Source organism: Leptopilina heterotoma, unplaced genomic scaffold (genome assembly GCF_015476425.1).
Source record: "Leptopilina heterotoma isolate Lh14 unplaced genomic scaffold, ASM1547642v1 Lhet_103, whole genome shotgun sequence".
NCBI lineage: Eukaryota > Metazoa > Arthropoda > Insecta > Hymenoptera > Figitidae > Leptopilina > Leptopilina heterotoma.
In genome coordinates, this window is record NW_025110818.1 from 1,312,794 (window position 1) to 1,337,693 (window position 24,900).

Here is a 24,900-nt window from a genome sequence, read left to right on the forward strand (position 1 = left end):
AATTTTATCAAATTACTGTATTAGGATTAATTTCTTTCATTCGATTTTTATTTGCAAGAAGTTTTCTATTGAATTATTCTCACTCCTCTTCTTTCTCTCTCACACTTTTAAAAATGGCGTCTCAGAGGTGTGGTATCATAACCTCTTTCTGCTATTTCTTTTGTGGTTTCTCATATTTCAATTACAAGTCAGTATAACTCTGTGATAAATGATAACTGATAAAATGTTAAAATTGTGATGGTGGTGGTAGTGGCCATGAAAGGTGACAATCATTATGGATAACTGGACTACTGTATTTATTACAAGTTTGCGGTATTGACATCAAAATGACATTTCTATGTTGATGCACCAAAATAAACCGCAGGAAAACAACTCTACAATGATTTTTAAATCGTTGTTTGTCTGCGGAATACTTCCAGTCTCATTAAGTGACTAGTAAAATACTGACGTTTTACCAACTGTCATTTAAAATGCAAAATCATTCAAAATTTTAAATATCTCTCATATTAATTACAAGGTAGGACATAGCGGTTTTTGTTATTTTTCACCTCTTATTAAAAATTGTGTATTTTCCCTTTCAAACGTTATTGTGAACTTTGACATTGTTGAACTAACTTAATAAATAAATTAATTCCATTCATTCATTCATTAATTAATGAAAAAGAATTTTAAAAATTAATTAAGGAAATTGGATTGAAAATTTGACGTTTATAATCAATTGGAATAATTTTATTGTGGTTTCTTTAATTTAAAAAAAATGGTTATTTTTCTCAGTTTTTGTAAAGTATTTGGTTTGTTTTGTTTATTAGACAAATGTATTTATCACGTTTATTGACAATTTGGATCTTGATAGTTATATTACTCTTAAAACATGTGGGCTATACGTTTTTATTGATTTTCTTCTTGCGTAACAAGGATTAAAAAAGAATTATTCATAAATGTTAGATATAGATTTTTTTTGTGAACATAAAAATAGAATTGATATCTTATTCAATTTTTTAAACAACTTTCGTTCTTGACTTTAATTGAAATTTATAATTTTACACTTTCACGTTGCGTGATAACTTTTCATTATTATTAAATCTTTAAAAAACGAACAGTTATTATCTTCATGAATTTAATAAATAATTAACATTAATACTGGGAAATATTTTTCATTGTGATGAAGTTTTACATTTTCTATAAATTATCCAAAACCTCTTCACTTGTGAAGGTTTGAATTTCTCTAAATTTTACTATTTTTGATAATTTATGCATTTTTTTGTATTTTTTCTTTTACATATTAATTTTATTATTTTTAATTTATTAGTTTTATTATTTTCATAAAATTATTCTCAACCAAATTTGTGAATTTATTTGATCAATTTTATTATTTTTTTCGTTTAATAATTTTATTAGTTTTGTTGTTTTTCTTTTATTAGTTTTTTCTTATTATTTTTGTTTCTTTAATTTTATTATTTTATTGTTATTAATATTTTCGAATTTTCCCGGAATTGTTCACAAACAAATTTGACCAGGTTGAAGTCCACAACGTTTATCAATGAAAAAAGTTTTTCAATAAGTGGTAATTAATAGAAAAAAAAGGAAAAAGCAACAATACTGCCACAAAAATTTATTAAAAAGGTAGAGTTTTATTTATATTTTAATAATAATTGTTGTATATTTAACAAAAATATAATATTCAAATAAATTAAAAAAGCGTTTTCGTTGATCAACGTTGTGGACTTCAACTTCGTACAAATTTGTCAATTTATTTTATTAATTTTAATCCTTTTTTTCATTAATTGTATTTTTATTCTATTAATTTTTTTTCTTGTATTAATTTTATTATTTTCATTTTATTAGTTTCATTCTTATTACTTCATTAATTTTATTCTAATTGTCTTTTATTATTTCTATTTTATTAGTATTATTGTTTTTCTTTTATATTTTTTATTCTATTAATTTTATTGGTATTTTTCTTTTATTATTATTATTATCTTTCTTTTATTAATATTTTTCCATTTTTCCCGGAATTATTCATAAACAAATTTGTCAATTTCTTTTATTAATTTCATTCTTTGTCTTTTCAGGGTTGTCACAGGTCAGGGAATTCAGGGAAATTATTTTCAAATGTAATATAATTCTTCGAAAAAATCCAATTACATTCCAAAATTTTTCTAACTTCCCTTCAAAATTTCGATTATCTTTGAAAATAATAAAATTCTTATCTGAAATTCAATTCTTTTCAAAAATTTTAATACAATTCTTGGCAAAATTTCAACTATCCTTATGAATAATAAAAATCTTCTCTAAAATTCAATTATTTTCAAAAAAAAATTCAATTATTTTCAAAAATTATAATAAAATTCTTGGCAAAATTACAATTATTCTCAAAAATTTTCCTCAATTTAATATTTTGCAATATCTACTATTTTCAGTTATTTTTAACAAATTTAATCGAATTCTTTTTAAAACGTATTTATTCTTAAAAATTTATTAAAATTCGTCAAAAGAATTTAATTATTTTAAAATTTGTTGATAAAATTCTTTATGAGAATTCAATTTTGAGAAACATTAAATTATTAATAAAATTCTACGCAAACATTTAATTATTTTAATAACATATAATTTAATTTAACATTTAATAACATCCTTTGGAAGGATGTAATTTCTTTTATAAATAGTAAAATTCTTTGCAGAAATTCAATTAGTATTAATACATTTTAATAAAATTGAATTAATCAAATTTTCAATTATAATTATCAACAGAAAAGATTGTTTTAAAAAATTGAAAAAATTCTTTGTTTAATTCAATTATTTTCCAAATTTTTAATTAAAATTATTAAACAAACATTATTTTCAAAAAATTTAAAGAAACTTGTCTAAAGAATTTAATTATTTATAAAAACTCCAGTAAAAATTTTGGAAGAGATTTATAGATTTATTTATGTTCGAAATCAAATAAATTTAAATTTGATGAAAAAAAACCGGGAAAAATTAGGATAAAGCCGGGAATTTTGTTAAACGAAAATAGTAGACACCCTGTAATTTTTCTTTTATTAATTTTATTATTTTTCTTTGATTTCTTCTTTTTTTATTAGTTGTCTTTTATTAATTTTATTATTTTTCTTTGATTTTTTCTTTTTTTATTAGTTTTTGATTTTCTAAAATTCTGATTTATTAAGATTGTGAAAATATTTCAGATTCGACAATGGAGGATTACACTCCGGTCGATGAGGACTTTCCTGGACGATTGTTGCATCAGGCTGCACTTTGGGACAATGCAGAACTTCTCGAGGACCTTTTGGGTGGTGAACACAATCAGTACATAAATAGTCAGGATTCATGGGGACGAACGGCTCTTCATGCGGCGGCAATAACGGAAAATTCACGATGTCTTGAAGTTCTATTGTCAGCCGGTGCTAATCCAAATATTGCCTGCGGTCCACGAGGTCAGTATCGTACACCACTGCATATTAGCGCGGAATATGGTCACGTATCGAATGTCGAGAAGCTTCTCGAGTTCAAAGTTGATCTCGGTGTTTGTGACAAGAATGGATATTCACCATTGGACGTTTCCGACAAAAAGGAACACACAAAATGTTCCGCATTATTGAAGCAAGCCGAGGAGAAATATGAACTCGAACGATTAGCATCTCACGCAACATTGAGAGCAGTTTGCGTGCAAGGCGATGTGACAGCAGCGCGAAATATCATTCAAGGTTTAGCAAATGATTTGGAAATTATTATCAACATGGCGCCAAATGGAGCGAATACTTTGCTTTTTATTGCTTGTGAAATGGGACAGAGGGAAATTGTTCGTTTACTATTGGAGAATGGTGCTGATTGTAGAATTCATTCGGTGACAAAATACTGTCCATTGTACATTGCTTGTTACAATGGTAAATTAGAAATAATTGAAATTCTTCTTCGTCACTTTCCCAAACAAATTCAGTCATTAACTGTCGAGAAGAGGCTACCGATTCATGCAGCTGTGATAAATGGTCATCACGCCGTCTTTGATCTTCTGCTCAAATTCGAATATCCTCAGAATTTATTTCAACGATTTAAGGATCCATCAGGGGAATTTGAATATGAGATGGCGTTCGATATTAATACACAAGATGTTACGGGTCAAAATATTCTTTATATTTCTAGTATGTCGGGTAATTTTAGAATAGTTGAAAATTTATTGAATTATAAGGTGAAGGCGAGGAAGATAAAGGAGGAAGAGGCGGGAAGTGCAACACCAGTGCCGATGTCGAAGAGAAGAATATCGAGTGGTATTCAGAGATTAATGTCGAGCTTAAATTTTAGGAATAAATCGTCCGAGAAGAAGGATGATTGTATTTGTCCTTTGTATTTAGATTTGTATTGTAATAATAATACGGAAACGGCTTTACATGTTTCTGTAAAGGGTCGTCATTTGGACGTTGTGTCGGCTTTGTTGATCGCTGGAGCAAATGCGAATTTACCGGTGAAAATTCTGTATGATCAGTTGGATCCCGAGTCGAGTTTTTCGACAGTATTGGCGATTGCTTGCGAGAATCGGGACGTGAAGATTGTGGATCTTTTGTTGAAACACGGAGCGGTTGATAATGAGTGTAAGGCTTTGAAAATTGCGGCACAAAATCGGGACGAAACACTGACTGCAAAGTTACTTTCGATAAAAGCTTTTCCCGACTCGGAGTATAAGATTAATAAGAAGGCGATGACTGACAGTACGCAATCGTCGCATTTTTCGGCTTTGTCTAGTTTCGGTAATGTTACTTATTCGACTTTGTTTCCGAACGTTCCTACTATGATTAATTGGCACAATCAACAGTGTCGCTTGTCGCAAATTAGGTCCCAGTGGTTTGTCGATGCGGTGCTACACGTTAATAAGAAGCTCAGTGCGAAAAATAACGATCTTGTGCTTTATGCCATCACGAGGATTGACATATCCCATAATTCTATTACGTCCGTTCCGTCCATGGTTTTCTATTTGCAAAGTTTGAAATATCTGAATATGGCTCGTAATAAGATCGATACACTAACAGCGGAGTCGAAAAATCCGAAAGATAAACTCTGTCCGGTTATGGAAGAATTGTATTTACAGGACAATCGATTGGAGCAATTACCCGAGTTTTTGATGAATTTTCCAAGTCTCGAAATTCTTGACGTCTCGAATAATAAACTGCAGTGCTTGCCGAATAATCTTTGGCGAGCGCCGAAATTAAAAGAATTGAATGCATCTTTCAATCTACTGCGCGATTTGCCGAGCGAAGTATTTCAGAATATCGATAAAAAATTCGATCGCGACGATGCGATTGGACACAGTCCAAGTTTCCGAAATTTAGTCTCACAGATTGAATTTTCACGTGAGAATTCCGCCGATTCGATGGACTCGTTTTCGAAAATTGCCAATGCGAGAATTATTGAAATTGAACGTCCGCACGTTTGGACGAAATCGGTGCAGGTTTCGGAGAAAATCACTGACGATCACACGGAACCAGGGATTAGATCCGTCTTGTCGTCGTTGAATCTAGCGCACAATTTGTTCAACAGTATTCCTGTGGCTCTGCCCTGTTTGGCCGTGAGTTTAGTGAGACTGAACATGGCTTACAATTCCCTTCGATCAATGAGTCACATCACGTCATATCCGGCGAGTTTGAAGCAATTGGATTTGTCGAATAATCAGATATCCTGCTGGCCAAGTTTGCCACAAGTTGACGCCGATGCCGATTCTATGGAGCAAGCCACCACTGCCTGTTATTGTCCCACGACGAATATTCAATCGCCGATTGGTCCCAGTAATCGACAGACGGCAACTTCACTACGTGACGTCGTTTTGATGTCGGTTTGCACCCACAGACGCCACTTGCGTTTAGAGAGCCTTCGGACTTTAGTGTTGGCTAATAATTTACTCACCCGAATACAGTTGACTTCAGTCGATGACGGTGAGATGATTGGCAATGACGAGGAGAATAGCGACAAGTCCTCACACAAGTCCTCCTCCTCCTCCTATCCCAATTCGAAATTGTACCTTCTTTTTCCGAATGTCAGCATGTTGGATGTGAGTAACAATCACTTGAAAGACATTCCGCACAATATTTACGAACTCAGTAATCTTTCCGTTCTGAATGTAAGTGGAAATGTCGACATTGTGGAACTACCGCCTCAAATGGGTCTTCTTTCCCGATTGTGGAATTTGAACACTCAGGGTTGTAAATTACAAGAGCCCCTGAAGACTATGATCGAGTCGAAGAAGTACAAAACTATGGACGTTATTGGATATCTAAAATCGGTTCTAGAGGATGCAAAGCCTTATGCGAGGATGAAATTGATGATTGTTGGTATTCAAGGTATTGGAAAGACGAGTTTGCTGGAGCAATTGAGACAGGAGGGAGAGGTGCCGAATAAGAAGAAATCGGCCGATCATTGGGCGAAACGAATGGGGAATAAAAATATCAATGCGAAGACAGCTCGTGGGACGATTATATCGACGGTTGGTGTCGACATCGGCGACTGGATGTACGAAAAAAAAGTCCGTGGTCAATCATCTCACGGAGGTGTATATTTTCGAACCTGGGACTTTGGGGGACAGAAGGAATACTATGCGACACATCAGTACTTTCTGTCGAAACGGAGTCTTTATTTGGTTGTTTGGAAGATTACCGATGGTTTTAAGGGCGTTGCGGAGATTTTCCAGTGGCTAGTGAATATACAAAGTAGGGCACCGAATTCACCGGTGATTATTGTGGGAACTCACTATGACATATCGAATGAGCAGAGTGAAGTACTGCAACAACATATTAGGGACAAGTTCATAAACGTCGTGGACGCCGAGAAATGCGGACTACCTAGAGTTATGGAGACAATTGAAGTCAGTTGCAAGACGAGGCACAATATCAAAATGCTCTGTAATTTGATTTATGACGTTGTCTTTAGTCTCAGGTCACCTGGGAGTAAGGAATTGCTTCTCGAGCAACGAGTTCCGGCGAGTTATCTAGCACTTGAAGAAGTTGTCGTTCAACTAGCTCACGATCGTCGACTGTCGGGTGCTGATCCTGTACTTCGTGCCGATCAATACTACGCAACGGTGCAAAGTGAATTGACAAAATTACGCCGATCGTTTCGCGATCCTGCCGAACTACATCAGGCTACTTTGTTCCTGCACGAGAATGGAATTATTCTCCACTATGATGACGCGACACTTAAGGACCTTTACTTTCTGGATCCTCAATGGCTCTGTGATATGCTGGCGCATGTCGTTACTATCAGGGAAATAAATCCATTCGCTCGCTCGGGAATCATGAAACTAGACGACATTCAACACGTTTTTAAATCGTCGACAATCTCATCGGTGGACACACAAGGATACATCGTGAGTCTCCTGAATAAATTTGAAGTCGCTCTCACTTGGGACTATCGGACACTACTTATACCCTCCCTTTTACCATCGGAAGAGGACATTTTGCGGAACAATCAAATTATCAAAATCCCGGTGAAAACTCGTGGCTGGCACACGAGATCGAAGAAAATTATTACTTCGCCACTATTTCCGTTTCCAAATTCGTCGAGTACAGAGAAGGCGAATTTGGAGTGTTCGTACTTGACGTCGAGACCACAGCCGGATTGTTCGATAACGAGACTTCTTTTGATGTCCTATTTCCCGAGTGGATTTTGGTCACGGTTGATAACGAGAATTTTAGCCGACGATGCAATTGTCGATGTTGTCATGTCGTTTTTAACACCATTCAAGGATGCGGTTGACGAGAAGATCTTCGCCTCCATGCTCGACACACACGCCGAATGGATTCTGTGGCAAACTGGAATTGAACTTCGTTACGCGGGAGTTGTTCTTCTCCGACTAAAGGAAGTGAATTACAATCTGAAAAATTCGCCGTACGATTACAGACAGTATAAGTTTAAGCTCAAGCAGGATGGAATTTGGTGCACGGTCGATTTGAAGAATAGTGCGATTCTTGAAATTTGGTTCCCGGTGGATACACTCGTGGTGAAGCAGCCGATAATTACCGAAGTGTCCGAGGACGAGCCTATTGGATATCAAGCGATTGTTGTCGATCCACAACCGGAGAGTATGCCACAATTACTGGCTTTGATTGTCGATCATATAGACATTCTTTTGGAGGATTGGTATCCAACATTGGGAACTAGATTCGTTCATACTTCGGAGGGAAAATTGTTGGTTACTCGATTGATTCCGTGTCCTAGATGCTTGCTGAATAATGGTGACAATGACGAGGATCAGGATAATGAGGAGATACAGAGTTACTATCAAAATCGGGAGAGACAGAGTCAGGATAGTTATAAATCGGATGGTGACAGTGGGGTTGGGCAGGATGACGGTTCAACCTCGAGTCGAATGCCATCGTTAGAGGGGAATCCGGACGTGAAACACTTTCTCAATTCGGAGGGAACACTTGTGTATTCCTGGATGGTGGAGGAGTGTATTTTGTCTGCGTATAGTAATAAAACTATTAGTTGCCCGAAACATTCGGATATTCCCCTGTCCCACATTGCGCCGGATATTATTTTCATGGATCTTGGCTCTAGGCACTTGATAAAGTCGGATGATATCAAACGGGGGAAAATGTTGGGACGGGGAGCGTTTGGTTTTGTGTTTCGTGGTATTTGTCGTCTGCCTGGGACTAACAGTCGAGCGGATGTTGCCATGAAGATGTTGCAACCGGTTCCACCGGGGCCGAATTCGAAGCAGTCGGCGATATTGGCTTTTAAGGCCGCGCAGAGTAAGTGGGATCGTGATCCTCTGCAGTACGCTTGCAAGGCTTATTGTACAGCGAGGCAGGAATTGAATATTCTCTTGACGTTGAGACACGCGAATATTGTTCCCCTTGTGGGGATTGTGATAAGTCCTTTGGCGCTTGTTCTCGACTTGGCACCCGAGGGGGCTTTGGATAACGTTTTGAAGAATTATCGAAGATCGGGGGCTAAATTGGAGCCGTATACACTGCAGGCGATTATTCTCCAGGTGGCGAAGGCTGTGGAGTATCTTCATCAGCAGCACGTTATCTATAGGGACTTGAAGTCGGAGAATGTTCTCGTTTGGCAGATACCTTTACCGTTTCAAGACCATCCGGACCATCCGGTTCATGTCAAAGTCGCTGACTATGGAATTTCAAGGCAGACTTTGCCATCGGGTGCTAAGGGTTTTGGAGGAACGGAAGGCTTCATGGCGCCGGAGATAATAAAGTACAATGGCGAGGAAGAGTACACGGAGAAGGTGGATTCGTTTTCGTTCGGTATGTTCATCTATGAATTGATAACACTGAGGCAGCCATTCGAGGGCCATGAGGCTGTCAAGGAGTGCATTCTCGAAGGAGGCAGACCGCCCCTAACCTACAGAGATTTGCACCATCCATGTTATGCTCTAGATTTGATGGTTATTTGCTGGTCGCAAAATCCTAAGGATCGACCCACAGCGAGCCAAATTGTGTCCATAGCATCAGCGCCCGAATTTGTGCACCTAATAGACGTGACCCTACTGACGGAGAAATCGAGAGTAACAGCAATTACTATGTCATCCAGAAATCTCGAGGAGAACACCACTGGGGACGAAATTTGGCTCGGGCACAACAATGGCGAAATCGACGTTCTTCTAGGAACCCAAAAAGGTTGGTTACAACATGTCCGGATAAACACACCAGTAATACCCTTCGCAATGTGCGAAATTGACGGTTACATCTGGATTGGCGACAATGCCGGTCAAATACACGTCTACCTTGGAACAAATTTCGCCTGCGTTGCCAGTTACCACCTGGACGATGGCAATAGTACTTCGAAAATTGTCGGTCTAACCTATCTAGAGCATTTGAAGCAGTTCGCCATCGCCTTGTGCAGTGGGAAATTATTTTTAGTATCCAACTCCTTTACCCAAATAAAGAAGAGTGAAATTGTCGGCGAATCGAAGGATGATGTGAAAACATATTCCCTCGCCATTGTCTGTAAGAAACGACGTATCGTGGAATTGTGGTTAGGCCAAAGTTTCGGTAGAATCAGTGTCTATGTTCTAAAGGATGGGAATTTGATCGACACTGTTGAAATGACACACGGCGTTGGCGATAGTGGCGACAAGAATTTATTCGCCACTTATCTACTGAGCGCTGAGAATTCAATTCTATCATACACCTGTCCAGGTTGTGTTGTCTATCAATGGGACACGGAGGGTAAACAGATTGTGAATAAACTGGACATGTCGAAATTGGTGCCTTGCTCGGAAAGTTTGAAATCGATTTCAATTGAGGAGAATCTCACTTCGGATAAATGTCAAGTGACGAGTATTGAGTCGTGTATGAATCAGCTTTACATTGGAACAACGTGGGGATGTATTGCGGTTGCTGAATGCAATTCATTGAGACCGATTACCGTTTTTCGACCATTTGAAAGTGAGGTGTGTCAAATTGTTTCATTTAAATCGACGAATAAGAAGAGAATGATCTTGGTGACTGTTGGACGTGGTTATCGGAGTTTAATCACGAGGTACACGGATTCGCCGATAGATAGTTTAGAAGCGGAGGATTTAAAGCATAATATGTATACTCTTCTCTGGAGATCGGAACACTGGTCAGCTGCCTGAGTCTTGCCCGTCTTGCACAAGTAAATTTTATTTATTTATTTTTTTTAATTTTCAATATTTTATCATTTATCAAGTTTTGTGTAATCGTAATTTTTTCTAATTTCTCCGTTGATTTAAGAATTGAAAGTTTTTGATAAAAAAAAATGGAGACGCTATTCTCCACCTGAGAACGGCAAGGTCGGCGCTAGATGGCAGTTGAGTTATTATTATTAACTAAGGAAATGCAAAAAATATTGTGAGAATAATTTAAATTGGGTTTTTAGGGCAATATTTCTAATGCTTTTTATTCAAAAAGTGCTAGTACCGTTATAAGGAAATTAGAAGAAATTAGAATCAAAATATTTTTCTTATATTGTAAGAGAAAATCGTAATTGAAAGAATGCAATCTTACCAGATTTTAGGTTTTAAATTTAATTTTTTATTTTCTTTACAGTAAAAGAAAGTGAAGAAAGAAACCTAAATAAAAATAGGTTATGTTTAAGACAGTTTAACTTTGATAGGAATCAAACTCTAATTATCAGAAAACTGTAATTAACATAACCTAAAAATTTTATACTATAAAGATTTTTAGGTCTCTTTCTTCAGAGTGTGTCACAAATTATTTATTATTTTTTATTTATTTAAAGTGATTCCCAACTCATTAGTTTCGAACTTTTAGTAATTACATACTTATATTAAAAAGAAAAAAGTCTGATCAAAAAAATAAATGCAATTTCGAAACGAAAATTGCATTCCCAAAGAAGTAATCAATAATTGAAAAAAGTATAATTTTTATATAGAATTACGATAATGAATAAAGTCACAAATAGTTTCAGTATTTACGTAAACATTTTTTTTTTTTTTATTAAGACAAACATAGTACTTATAGATTTATAAATAGCAGCTAAAATATGTTTTGCTAAATATATTGCTATATAAATACAAAGCTTCTTTGTGAAGAAGCAAAAAAGAAATGATAAAAAGTCGCTAAAAGATATTATTGAGTATACGTTGCTAAACATTATTGAAAATGTTTTTACTAAAAAAAAATATATATACAGTGAAATTCTTCTACTTAAATATCACAATTGTTTTTTTAAAAAGAACTCGTTCTTAATACATAGTATAAAAATCTAATTGTTAAGAATATATTAACGATATATTAAATAATAATACGTATAATGATCGCAACATAGAATAAAGTTAATATTTGAGAGCACTATTTATTAAAATCACAATACATAAATTAATGTATAATGTATACCAGTTACTAGTTAAAAACTACAAATCACATGTTAAATATTCTAAAATCGAAAACGTCCTTTAAATGAAAAAATTCTTTTAAATATTATAAAAATAAGAATAGAGGACGAGAGAGGTCCTGAAAAACCATCAGTTCCACTCACGTCCTCTATTTTTATTTATCATCAAAAAATATAATTTCGATTATAAATATAGTTAAATTATGGTTTTCTATCTTACTTTCTTTATTTTTATAAAGAATAATGATTCGTCAATTTTCTTCAAGTTTAGTTAATTCGTCTATGTTGTGATCAATAACTCTGTCATTTTCATAACGAAAGTAGCCTTTGAAGAATTTTCCCTTTAACATGTGATCGAACCAAAAACGAGCATCTTCTTTCATTTCCCCAAAAGGGATTTCTTTTATTCCAAACCATTTTGGTTGCATTTCTGCGAAGAAAGCGAAAATTAAAATTTTAATGAAATAAATAACTTTGAAAGTAATTTCAAAAAAAAAAAATTTTTTGACTTTACGAGAAAATTCAAAAATAGCAAAACTAAAAATTCTTTTCTTGTCTCTCTGGAGGGTGAGAAGTAAATTTGTTAAAATTTGTTATAACGAACGGTGAAAAATGCATAATATTAAGATATAGTTATAATTTTAGTGTTAGAAATTAAGGCATCACTTGCGTCCTAACGAAATTATATATGTGACCTGGACAGTGAAAAGGGACCTTACGTGCGAAATCAAGTTTTCGAGAAAACAGTAGTTAAAGTTTAACTTAGAAAAACCCTTGTAACTTTTTTAAATATTAATATTTTTTAATCAATTTAGGCTTATTTTCTTCACCGTGAATCACAGTATCAAAATAAAAAACATACAAGTAATGAAATTTTTTTTTTAATAATTGTGTATATAATTTAATAACAAACTCCCCAAACATAGAAAAAATAATCTAAGTTTTCTAACTAGCAACAATAAGTATAAATAAGTGACACATGTTTGTAAGGGTTTTCGAGGTCGCTGATTACGAATATGATGTTAAATTGACAATTTGACAGTTGACAGCTGTCAACTTCTCTTAACAGTGATCGATTTTGTAAAAAGACAGTAATAAGGTTTTTGAGGTCGCTGATTACGAATATGATATCAAATTTGAATTTTAACTGTTGACAGTTGTCAAAGAAACTGTCAACTTTTCCAAATAATAAAAAATTATCGTCTTCGTTATTTTAATTTGCATAATAACAAAAAATCAGTTTTTTCGTATTTTTACTCTTGTTTCTTTTGACTTTAAAAAATTTTTTTAAAAACTTCTAACCAACTTATGATTTTTTGATTTTTTTTCACCATCGTAAAGAGCGTTTCAAACCCTATCCGAATCAACAAAAAAGTAAAAAATGATTTTTTGACACGTAAGGTCCCTTTTCATAGACCAGGTCACACATACCGAATATTGTGATATTCTTAGGATTATAATAATGTTTTTTAGAGAAAATATCCTAAAGCAATACATAAGTGTTTATACAGAGATTTCTTTTTTTTTTTTTTTTTAAAGTGGTACCTTCGGACTCGATTATAGCTCCGTTATAAGAATAAGTATGTAAAACGTGAACCACTAAAATGGTTTCTTCTTCTCTTCCATGAAAGTGAAGTACTCCAAGTTTTTTCAATTCACCAGTTAAACCACATTCTTCTCTTAATTCTCTATGTCAAATGTTAAAAAATAGTATTTTACAAAAATCGTATATATTATATAAGTGAGCACAAATACAATTTCTATATAATATAGACAAAGTGCTTGCATTTAAAAACTAAAAGAAAATCAACATTTTGATATATTTGGAATTTTTGAATATATGATTCCAATTTTTATTGCGGGAAATTGGAATTTTCTTGCAGGTGTATTTATATATAATAATATTGTAATTAAATTAAAATTATATTATAATTAAATTATAACTATATAATTAATTATTATAATTAAATCATAACTATATAATTAATTATTATACAATTAAAATATATAATTATATTTGTCGCGCTTCGAAGAAAGCGAAGCTAATTTTTTGCTACTTTAAGAAGCAAAGAATTTTAAGGTTATGTTTGTCCTCGTTTTTACTTTAATTAAAAGTTTCTGTATTTAATTTAAGAACGAAATTAGTTTTTTTTTATTTATTTCAGATGTAGTGAAGACAAATATGAGTGGTTTGTAAATTGAGAGTTGATCCCTTTCGTGTATTTTCATTTAAAAATTTACAAACATAACCTAAAATTTGTTCCTTCCATTTTTCTTCTTCGGAGCACGTCATTTATTACAAAATGCTATAAATTAATTATAATAAATTTTAATTATATTATAAATTAAAATTACTATATTGTAATTATGAGCGTAATGTTGACATAAAAAAAATTATTTTCAAAAAATAATTTTCATTTTAGGATATTTAATCTCTATTTTTGGGCTTGATTATGTTTTTTATAATATTTAATCAAATTGCGTAATTATATTCGAAAGGTTTTTTCATTCGATATTATATTAGAATAGATGTTGTAGAATAACTATTGTGATATTTTTAACCCAGGCATTAAAAGTGAATTATTTATCGTCGCTTATCTATTTATTTTCATATATTTAAATATTACTCAGTCGCAGTACTCATTTTATACTATATACATTTATTTTGAAAAGCAACTAGTCTTTTTTTTGAAAAAGCATTATTATATTGTTGGTTCATTGTAGTAAGGTATTAAAAAAATGAAAGGAAAACAATGTTGACCTCAATAAATCTAATCTTAAAACAATGAGTTTCATTATTAATTAATGATATTAGTTCATTTTTACCAACTAAAATATTTTCTTTTTAAAATAGAATGTTTAAAATTTTTTCGAATGTCTTTGATTATAAATATAGTAATCGAATTTTCAATAATTAATTACTAAAGTTTTTTAAATAAAATTTAAATTAATTACTTATGAATTAATTATGAATTAATTAATTAGGAATAAATTACTTAATTAATTAAATATAGAGCTTATTTATTTATAACGACAATAATTTATGGTAAACTATATTAATTTATAAAAAATAAATAGTATAATAAAATTAATACAGTTTACCGTAAATTAATATTATTACCAATAGACTTTATAATTAATTAATTAATTAAAATTGTATTTTGTAAATTTTAATAGTTAGATAATTATAGAGTATATTGATAATAAAATTAATATAGTTTACTGTGAAATAATTTTATTATAAATAAACTCTACAATTATTTAATAAATTAAAGTTTTATTTGAAAATAAATTAATTTAATTAATTTATTTATTGTTTTAAATTCTGATATTTTTAGAATTGAATAGCAAAATAAATTAAATTTTAAAAAACATTTGTAGTCAACGATAATATTTTTATTATACAATTCATTTTTCATAACTTAATATTATAGTTTACTATAATTTTTGTTTATATTTGATTTATTTTGTTTTTGTTTTTTAATTATGTTTATGATTTGGTATAAATTGAATGTCAGAATTTTAAATAATTATTTATTAAAATTTCTAAAATAAAATATTAATTTATTAATTAATTATACAATTTATTTATAATAAGAATAATTTTTGTAAACTATGTTAGTTTACAGTAAATAAATTTGATATTTTGTTAAATTATAAAATATTTAATTATTTATTTTTTAAATTTAATTATAAAATATATTATTAAATTAAAATTAATATAAAATTAGAGAAAAAATTAATTTAAACTAAATAAATTTTATAATTTATTAATTATAAAATGATAATTTTAATCGTTTCATTTTTATTATTAGAGATACATTGTAAATTAGGTACAAAAATATTTTTTAATTCGAATTTTTTAATTAATTATTACGAAAATTTGAAAAAGAAAATTTTAATTTATTAATTAATTACAAAGTTTATTTATAATAAAATTAATTTATAACATATTATGTTAATTTATAATGAAGAAATTTTATAGTTTATAAAATTATAATTTTTTTATAAACTATTTAATTAAAAAATAAAAAATTTATTGTAAAAATTGTTGAAAAAGAGTTGAAAAATAAATTGTTAATATATTAATTACAGTTTATTTATCAATCTATTGATATTTATATATTAATATGTTTACAAATTTTTAATTTATTTAATTCGTTTATTTATATTTATTTACTTTAAAAAATTAATTTATGGTAAACTACATTAATTTATAATAAATAAATTTTGTAGTTTATAAAATTATTATTTAATATAAATAAACTCTATCATTAATTAATAAATGAATTTTTTTTAATTTTAGTCATTAATTATTAATTCTATTATAGAATTTATAATCAGAAAGCAAAATAAAATTAATTTATTAGAAAATTTATTTAAATTGTTGTTATTAAATAATAACAATAAAAGTAGCAATACAAATTATTATTATTATTATTATTATCATTATTATTATTGTTATTATTATTATATTAAATAATAATAATTAATAACTTAAATAATAATTATTATAAATAAGTTTTATTTTTAAATTATTATTTCAATTACAAAAATTATTATTTACTTTGAAATTGAATTTTATTCTATTTCTACTTAAATTTAAAAACTAATTTATTTTTTCGCAATTAATTATAATAATTAATTAGGGAAAATTACCGTAATGCTCCTTCGAGAATCGATTCATTTATTTCCACTTTGCCACCAAAACCATTCCACATTCCTTGGTCGAATCCCTTCTTTTTTAAACCCAACAGTATTTGTGGATTTCCCCCATTTTCATTTTTCACAAATACTAAAGTAAAAAGCTTTTCTTTTTCTGATGCCATCATAGATGGATATTCAACTCTTTACAAGGTAAGAGAAATCTATCTAAAGAATGAAAAAAACAGCTTTCTCTTCATGAATGAAAAACAGTTAAATACAAGGAGAAAATTTTTGTATTTTATACTCATTTTTAATATAATTAAAAATTAGAATCTATTTTTTCTATTTTAATATAATTTTTTATTTACCCTTTTTTTAAATTTAAAAAATGATTTTTTCATTTCGAATTTAGAAGAAAAGAAATTAAATCTTTTCTTTCATTTGAATGATTTTGAATTACGCGCGATTAGTCACGTGGCTTGAGAATAACTACTTTAGTCAAATTACGGACAAGAATAGGGTATTATTGTACATTTTGGAGAAAATTAGGATTTCTTTTGTAATAATCGAACTGTAATCGATTATTGAACTTTTAGTTTTGTTTTTATTTAAAAATTAATTTTTGACAATATGTTTAATTACGGTTTATGGAGAATTACGAGATTTACAATGATGTTTGTCACATGACAGCTGTTTGCTGACGTCACACACGAGAAAGCAGCGCCACGTAACGGTTATATTTTCAATTATCATTTTGTGTGTTGTGTGCAGCAGTAAAAGTAAACTGAACCTCAAAATTTTCATGAATTGTTAATTTTTTTTCTAAATTGTATATTAAATAATTTTCGAATTATAGCAAAAAGTTTTAGTGTTAGATAGTGAAAAATTAGTGACAATTTTCAATAGTGAGAAAATGGACTCATGGTGGTTATATTTAGTAGTTTCGGCAACTACTTTGTGTTTCGCCAAGAGCCACGTAGCCGGCTCCAAGGTGATTAGCATTCGTGGTATACATCCGACAAAGATTCCACTTTATTCACCGGATCAAGATTTTCATTGTCTTGATGGTAGTTTAATTATTTCGTTTAGTAAAGTTAACGATGACTATTGTGACTGTGTAGACGGCAGTGATGAACCCGGAACATCGGCCTGCTCAAACGGTTCATTTTACTGTCAAAATTTGAGTTATAAGCCGAAATACATTCCCTCGGGAAGAGTGAACGATGGTGTTTGTGATTGTTGTGATGCCAGTGATGAGTATGATTCGAATTTGTGTGTAAATAATTGTTACGATCTTGGACATTTGGCGAAACTCAAAGCTGACGAGGCGCAAAAAGTCGCACGTGAGGGAAATGATATTCGCAATGAAATGGTGGCAAAAGGTATTAATTGTTTATTATTTTTTATTATTTAATAAATTAATACTTTGATTAATTTATATCAATTTGAATTTATCACTCGGTGGTATTTAATTAATTTTCTTTTTTAATTTTAACTTTTTCTTTTAATTTTAATTTTAATTTAATTTATGTAATGAACATTTTTAATTTAATAACTTCTTTTTTTTAGGTAAACAAATAAAAAGTGAACTGCAGCAAAAATTATCGAAACTTCGTACCGATCATGAGGAATCGGAATTAATAAAAAAGGAGAAGGAGGGTTTGAAGAAGGATGCTGAGGAGAAGGAGAAAATTGCTCTAGATAAATACAAACCCCCAGAACCAGAGCAAACTGAAAGTGAAAATGAACAAGTACGTGAAGAGAAACCAAATGAAGCTGAAGATTATTTCAAACTTTTGGACTCTGATGAAAGTGGTACTGTAACTATTGTTGAATTGCAAACGAGAATTACATTTGACAGAGACAGAAATGGTCAAGTTTCTGAGGAAGAAGCGCTCTACTTCTTGAACAATCGGCCAGAATTAACAATGCAAGAATTTATTGACTCAGCTTGGAAGAATATCAAACCATTCCTCATGTTAGAAAAAGGTGAAAATCATTTTTTTTTTACTAAATTTTATTTACTCTATTTTCTTATCTATTTTAATTTTTTATTCATTTTATCTATACTTTTATCTATTATCTTTATTTTATTTTTCATTATCCACAAGTTTCGAACATTCAAATGAAAGAAATATTTTTTATTAACAATCTTTTCATATACATTTTATTTTTACATTCTTTACAAATTTTGCACGTTTATGAACGAAATATTTTTTATGAAAATTATTTTCATAAATTACTGATTGCAATAAAAATTAAAAACTTTATTTTTACATTTAGAAACTTTAAAAATTATTTTTTTCGACAGTGACTCAAAATTATTTTGTAATAAAAAATTAATTTCAAGAAGAAGTAAAATTTTGAGAAATTTGCACAACTTTAAATTCGTTAAAAGTTAAAATAAACAAATTTTCCAATCAAAATTCGATTTTATAAAATTGAAAAATTATTTTATTAAAATTTCCTTAAAGAATGCAATTATTTAGAAGAATTTTAATAAAATTCTTCGCAAAAATTCAATTATTTTCATAAATAATAAAAGTTTTACAGAAATTGAATGATTAAAAATACAATTTTAAATTGTTTCGAAGAAAATCAATTATATAAAAGAATTATTTTTAAATTCTTCCCGGGAATTCAATTATTGTCAATGCAATTTTAATAAAATTTCTTGAAAGAATTCAATTTTTTTCAAAAAATTTTATAGAATTCTTCGCAAGAATTTAATTATTTAAGTAAATAATAAAAATTATCGGAGAATTTCAATTCTTTGTAAATTTTAATACAATTTTTTAAAATTCAATATTTTCAGTATTTTCAATTGCATATTTCCAAAAATTCAAATACATAAAAAAATAATAAAATTTTACAATTTTTTTTAACATTTTGGAGCAAACAATCATGTTCAAAATATTTAATTAAAATTCATCTAGAAATTAATTAGTTTGTTTAAATTATACAAAAATTCTTTTAAGAAATTCAATTATTTTTGAAAAATTGCATTAAAAAATTTGAAAAACTAATTATTAGAATTGCTTTATAATAATTTTTTAAGATTCAATTATCTTCGAACAGTGTAAATAAAAATTTATGAAAATTTACTTTTTAGACTTACATATTAAAATTTTTGAGAAATCATGGTCCTGTTTATAATTAAAATTCTTCACAAATTTGATCATTTTTATTTATATTTTTCAAACATTCAATTATTTTTAAAAGATTTTACCAAAATTTTAATTGTTTGGAAATTTTTCAAAATTGAAAAACTGTTATCTTTCAAAACTTATTTAAAAATATTTTTAAAAAATTAATTGTAAGAATTTCTTTATAATTTTTTGAAAATATTATATTATCTTAATAATTTAAAAAAAACTGAGTTTTTATATTTAAATAATTGAATTCTAAAAGAACTTTTGGAAAATTATTTAAAATAATCAATTTAGAGATAAAGTATAAGTTGAAAATTGTAGAAAATAATTGAATTCAGAAAGGATTATAATTGTAAATGTTAGAAATTATTAAAATTAATAAATTTTACTTATTTTTCGTAAACATTCGTATTTTCCTGTAAAAAGAATTTTGTCAGGCAGAATAATTTTAAAGTCAGTAAATTGTCAGGGAAATTGATAAACTGAATCTTGTGACCACCCTGATTATGACCTGGAAAAATAATTCATGACTTTTGGAATGGACCGGAAAATGACCGTGAATTTTTTATTATAAAAAAAAGTGGCCACCCTGCTGTGAGATTTATTTTTCTGTTTTAATTCATTTCAGTAGAATAAAATGAAATTATATTTCCAGGTCTCTTCAAGCCGGCAGGTGACGAGCCACAGGAGGCAAATGCAGAGGAAGCGCAAAACGCTGATCACGTTGAAGGAGATGAACAAGAGGATCATGATGAACATGAAGATCATGACGATCATGACGATCATGACGATCATGACGATCAAGAAGACCATGAGGGAGAAGGCGAGGAAGAAGGCGAGATAGAGAGAGGAGAGGACAAAGAGGAACGTGTACCAGAACCGGAAGAACCCGCCAAGTACGATGAAGAGACTCAAGCTCTCGTCGATCAGGCGAACGCTGCGAGAAATCGTTTCAACGAAGCTGACAAAGCAGTTCAAGATCTTCTCACAGACATTAAAAAAGTGGAGGAAAAATTATCCGTAGATTATGGAATTGACGGTGAATTCACCGCACTCGACGAGCAGTGTTTCGATTACACGGATTTGGAATACGTTTACACACTCTGTATGTTTGGAAAAGCAACTCAAAGATCTAAAAACGGAGGCAGTGACGTTAATCTTGGTTCCTGGAGCAATTGGCACGGTCCAGAGGAAAATAAATATTCAAAAATGAAGTACGATCACGGTTACACTTGCTGGAATGGACCGGCGCGTTCTACAATCGTTACATTAATTTGTGGAATGGAAAATAAACTTCTATCAGTTACTGAACCAAGTCGCTGTGAATATGCAATGGAACTGTCAACACCTTCAGTTTGTAAATTAATGCCAGAAATTCTCGATACACACGATGAATTGTGAAAACACACTTTTCTTACGTATATTTTTTTTTAAATAAAATATTTTGGTGTTTTTATGTAAAACAGACACACAACAAAACTGGTAAACACAGTAATGAACTAAAAAACATTTTTGCAAAAAAAAAAAGAATAAATCGAATTTTAAGAGATTAAAATTCGATATTTTGCACACAAACACACACACTTTATTCTGTATATGATGGAACTCTAGTTTACAAGATAGGTAATTTTATTTACTTTTTATTTACATTTATTATGTGTATATCTATTTGATAAGAAATCATTTTTGCTCAGTGACTAATCGCGTACGTAATTGACACATCGAATCAGTTTTATTAATTGTAGATTAATATTATATTTTAATTTATTATCAATTAAATTCTACAAGGGAATTTGTCACGGATCAGATAAACTAGTATTTTCTATTCTATAATTGTTTCAGTTAATTTAAAATTTAAAAACTAGAAAAGTAGATAAAAAGTGCAAATGTTCTTTTTATATTTTGAATTATAATTTTATTGAAAAATAACATCAGGAATACCATGTTGATATTTTTCGATAAAATTATAAAGTCATTGGGAAAATGAAATATTAAACAAAATTTTGAACAGTCAAATGAACGAAATATTTTTTTATTAAAAATATAAATTTGATTGCAATAAAAATTGAAAAAACAAATTTTTTCTTACAAAGTTAATGATTAATTTTCTTGATAGTGACGAAAATTTATTGTAATAAATTATAATTAATTACTTATTCAACTAATTAGTTAATTAAATTATAAAAAAATTACCCTTGGAATTTAATTGATTGAAATCATAGAATCGAAAATTTCTTTAATTCCACGGATTTAACTTTAATAATTATTTTAAGTTCTGATATTCTATAACTTTTCTTACTTTATAGATAAGTATTAAAAAATCCTGATTTTCAAATCGAAAATTTTAATAGAGTTTTCTGCTAAAAAAAATTTTGTGACAAAAATTTTTAAGTTTTTAAATCTTTTAAACTTTTTTTTTTCTCCTACAACAGAAAATTGTATTAGAATCTTCGATTCAATTACTGGAAAAATTGATTCTAAAATCGGGAGTTGTCATCAATTTAACAGAATTAATAAAATAAATAAACGGATATACGAACAGTGCTAAAAGTTGAAACTTCTGTGATGAAAAATTTATCAATTTACTTAAAAAAAAAAACGTGAAACAATGAGTATAATTTTCATTACTTATATAATATTCCAATGAATTTCACATTATAGGACTCTATATACAGTAGAGAGAATATCTTTCAAATAAATTTTTGTATATACGTATATAAAAGAAATAGGAGAAAAAAAGGATTCGAAAAGCATAGAAAAAACAATTCCTTCGTGTTTTACATCCTTTTCTTCTCATTAATTGAAGCAATAAGAATTTATAGCATTTAAACACCAAAAATTGTCAAACGTTTATTGTTTGATATTTATTGTGAATTTGAAGGGAAAAGTGAATTTTTTTTCCACTTCAAATATTACGATTTAAGTGAACATTTATTATAAAGAAAAATGATAAATACAGTGTTTAAATTTAAAATTAAATTGTTGAATGTTTGAAATTAATTCACCTTGAAATTAATTATAAAAAAAATTGACTGTGCTTTTTTTGGGCTGCACTTATTTAAACTAATGAAAATTTAACAAATGATTAATTTTACTGTACTACACTAGCAACAATTAGACTTCTGACTTCTTACTCACTTTTTTAAATACAGGCAAACCTCTCCACGGCGGAAAGCAATTTGACGATTCCGTCGTAGAGAGGTTCGTTAAATGTTATTAGTGAGTGAACGTTCAGAGATGTATCAACAATTTTTATGAAATAGAAATTATAATAATTTATTAATAACTTTATTTAAAAATATGCTTGCAATACTGTCTTTTAGATACAGTAAAAAAATAAAATGTAATTAATATAATTATTTTTTTTTAAATTACTTTGACTTGTTTTCCTATTTATTTTATCATTTTTATGTTTATTTTTTATAGTATACAAAATATATTATTAAATAAACAAGAATTATACATCAAATAAAAAATAAGTAATTTAAATGTCACATAATTTTTATTTGTAATTATTTAGATTTGTATTTTAATTAATTTATAATTGTTTATGTTTATTTTTTGTAATATAAAAATATATTACAAAATAAACAAAAATTATAAATCAAATATAAATTAAATAATTTAAATAAAAAAGCATCTGTATAAAAATTAAAATTCGGAACTTTTCGGCCATGAATTTCATGGCACCCACACAGTCAAAATTTTAATTTAAATTTTTTTTTATAAAAATAAAATATGAATTGAAATATATAGTTTTAATATTATTATAATTATAATAATCATATATTCTGACATAGGGAATTCAGGGAAAAGTCAGGAATTTTTATTGAAAGTACTGAAAAAATTACATTTTTAGAATTCATAAGAAAATTCTGAATTTTTGGGTCTTTTTTGTTTGATTTATAAACTATAAAATTACCACGAATTCTAATACAAAACCTTCAATTTTTTCAATTTTTGATAAAAATTTCTTTTGAAATAACTTAAATCTTGAACAACTATCATAAAATAAATAAATTATTTAATGAATAATTTTACTTAAATATTTCAAAATTAATTCAATTTTAAAAGAGTTGCGTTTACAATTTTCAAAAATAAATGAACTTCAAATGGTTTCAATTTGAAATTTTATAAAATTTCAATGTGGAATGAATTTAATTAGAAATTTTAATAAACTTAGATTTTTGTAAAATTTTAATAATTCAAAATCTTCTAAAATTAGTTAAATTTGTCAATATATTTTTAATTAATTATTAAAAATAATTAATTTACAGAAGAATTTTAGTTAACAACACGAAAAAAAATTGAATTTTGGAGATGTTACAAATTATTACAGAAAATTCAATTATTTTTCAAAATTTTAATAAAATTTTGGCAAAATTTTAATTATTTTCAAAAATTTTTCCTAAATTCAATGATTTTCAACATCAACAGTTTTAATAAAATTTGGCAAAAGAATTCAATTATTTAAAAAAGTTTTAGTGAAATTCTAGGCAAACAAAATTATTTTCAAAAATAATTAAAATTGCGCAGGGATTTAATTATTTACAATTTTTTTTATCAATTTCTTCGTAATAATTCAATTATTTTCATAAATAATAAAAATCATTGCAAAATTTTAATTATTTTTTATACAATTTTACGGGCATTGCTCAAAAAATGTAATTATTCTTAAAACTTTTATTAAAATTCGTCAAAAGGTTTCAATTATTTAAAAACTTGTTGTTACGCGCGATTCGCGGTGTTTCATTTATTATTATTATTATGCAAATTCAATTATTTTCAAAAGTAAAAATTCTTATCATAAAATTCAATTATATTCCAAATTTATAAAAATATCCCGACAAAATCCCAATTATTATCGTTACAAATAAAAAAATTCTTCAAAATTCAATTATTTTCAAAACTTTTAATAAAATTGTTGGCAACATTTCAATTATTTTCAAAAATTTTCCTCAATTCGATTATTTTTAATATCTACTATTTTAATAAAATTATCCAAAAGAATTCAATTATTTAAAAAAAATTTTAATAAAATTGTACGCAAACATTTCATTATTTTCATAAATAATAAAATAAAATTCTTTATAAGAATTAAATTTTAAGAAACATTAACATATTCAATAACTAATTTACTTTTGAATTTTAAATAATTTAATTTTCGTAAAATTTTCTAATAAAAATTGATTTGAAAATGAATTTAAGTTTAAATTTTAGATAATAATAGAATATGAAAATAATTTTTAAGAAGTTACAGTAACAATATTTTTGTAAT

General features: G+C 28.5%; 3 protein-coding genes across 6 annotated transcripts; 2 read left to right on the forward strand and 1 right to left on the reverse strand.

Moving 5' to 3' along the window:
* The first annotated feature begins 124 nt into the window (after nt 1–124).
* On the forward strand, nt 125–10,627 carry LOC122501301 (leucine-rich repeat serine/threonine-protein kinase 1). Of its 3 annotated transcripts, none has more exons than XM_043610649.1 (2): nt 125–517; nt 3,186–10,627. In XM_043610649.1, the coding sequence occupies exon 2, from the start codon at nt 3,194–3,196 to the stop codon at nt 10,580–10,582; it is 7,389 nt and encodes a 2,462-aa protein (XP_043466584.1). In that variant the 5' UTR covers nt 125–517; nt 3,186–3,193; the 3' UTR covers nt 10,583–10,627. The 3 variants fall into 3 exon arrangements, with proteins under 3 accessions (XP_043466584.1, XP_043466589.1, XP_043466597.1); XM_043610654.1 differs by having other exon boundaries at nt 128–187; XM_043610662.1 differs by lacking the exon at nt 125–517 and adding an exon at nt 2,094–2,114.
* A 1,409-nt stretch (nt 10,628–12,036) lies between these two features.
* LOC122501323 (7,8-dihydro-8-oxoguanine triphosphatase-like) lies at nt 12,037–22,925 on the reverse strand. Of its 2 annotated transcripts, none has more exons than XM_043610689.1 (4): nt 22,761–22,925; nt 16,483–16,695; nt 13,369–13,511; nt 12,037–12,253 (listed from the first exon to the last, which is right to left on the reverse strand). In XM_043610689.1, the coding sequence occupies exons 2-4, from the start codon at nt 16,653–16,655 to the stop codon at nt 12,075–12,077; spliced, it is 495 nt and encodes a 164-aa protein (XP_043466624.1). In that variant the 5' UTR covers nt 16,656–16,695; nt 22,761–22,925; the 3' UTR covers nt 12,037–12,074. The 2 variants fall into 2 exon arrangements, with proteins under 2 accessions (XP_043466624.1, XP_043466634.1); XM_043610699.1 differs by lacking the exon at nt 22,761–22,925 and adding an exon at nt 16,839–17,125.
* On the forward strand, nt 17,227–21,164 carry LOC122501315 (glucosidase 2 subunit beta). The gene is made up of 3 exons (XM_043610676.1): nt 17,227–17,852; nt 18,040–18,459; nt 20,278–21,164. Exons 1-3 carry the CDS (start codon nt 17,384–17,386, stop codon nt 21,021–21,023), a joined length of 1,635 nt encoding a protein of 544 aa, XP_043466611.1. The 5' UTR covers nt 17,227–17,383; the 3' UTR covers nt 21,024–21,164.
* Nucleotides 22,926–24,900: the final 1,975 nt, after the last annotated feature.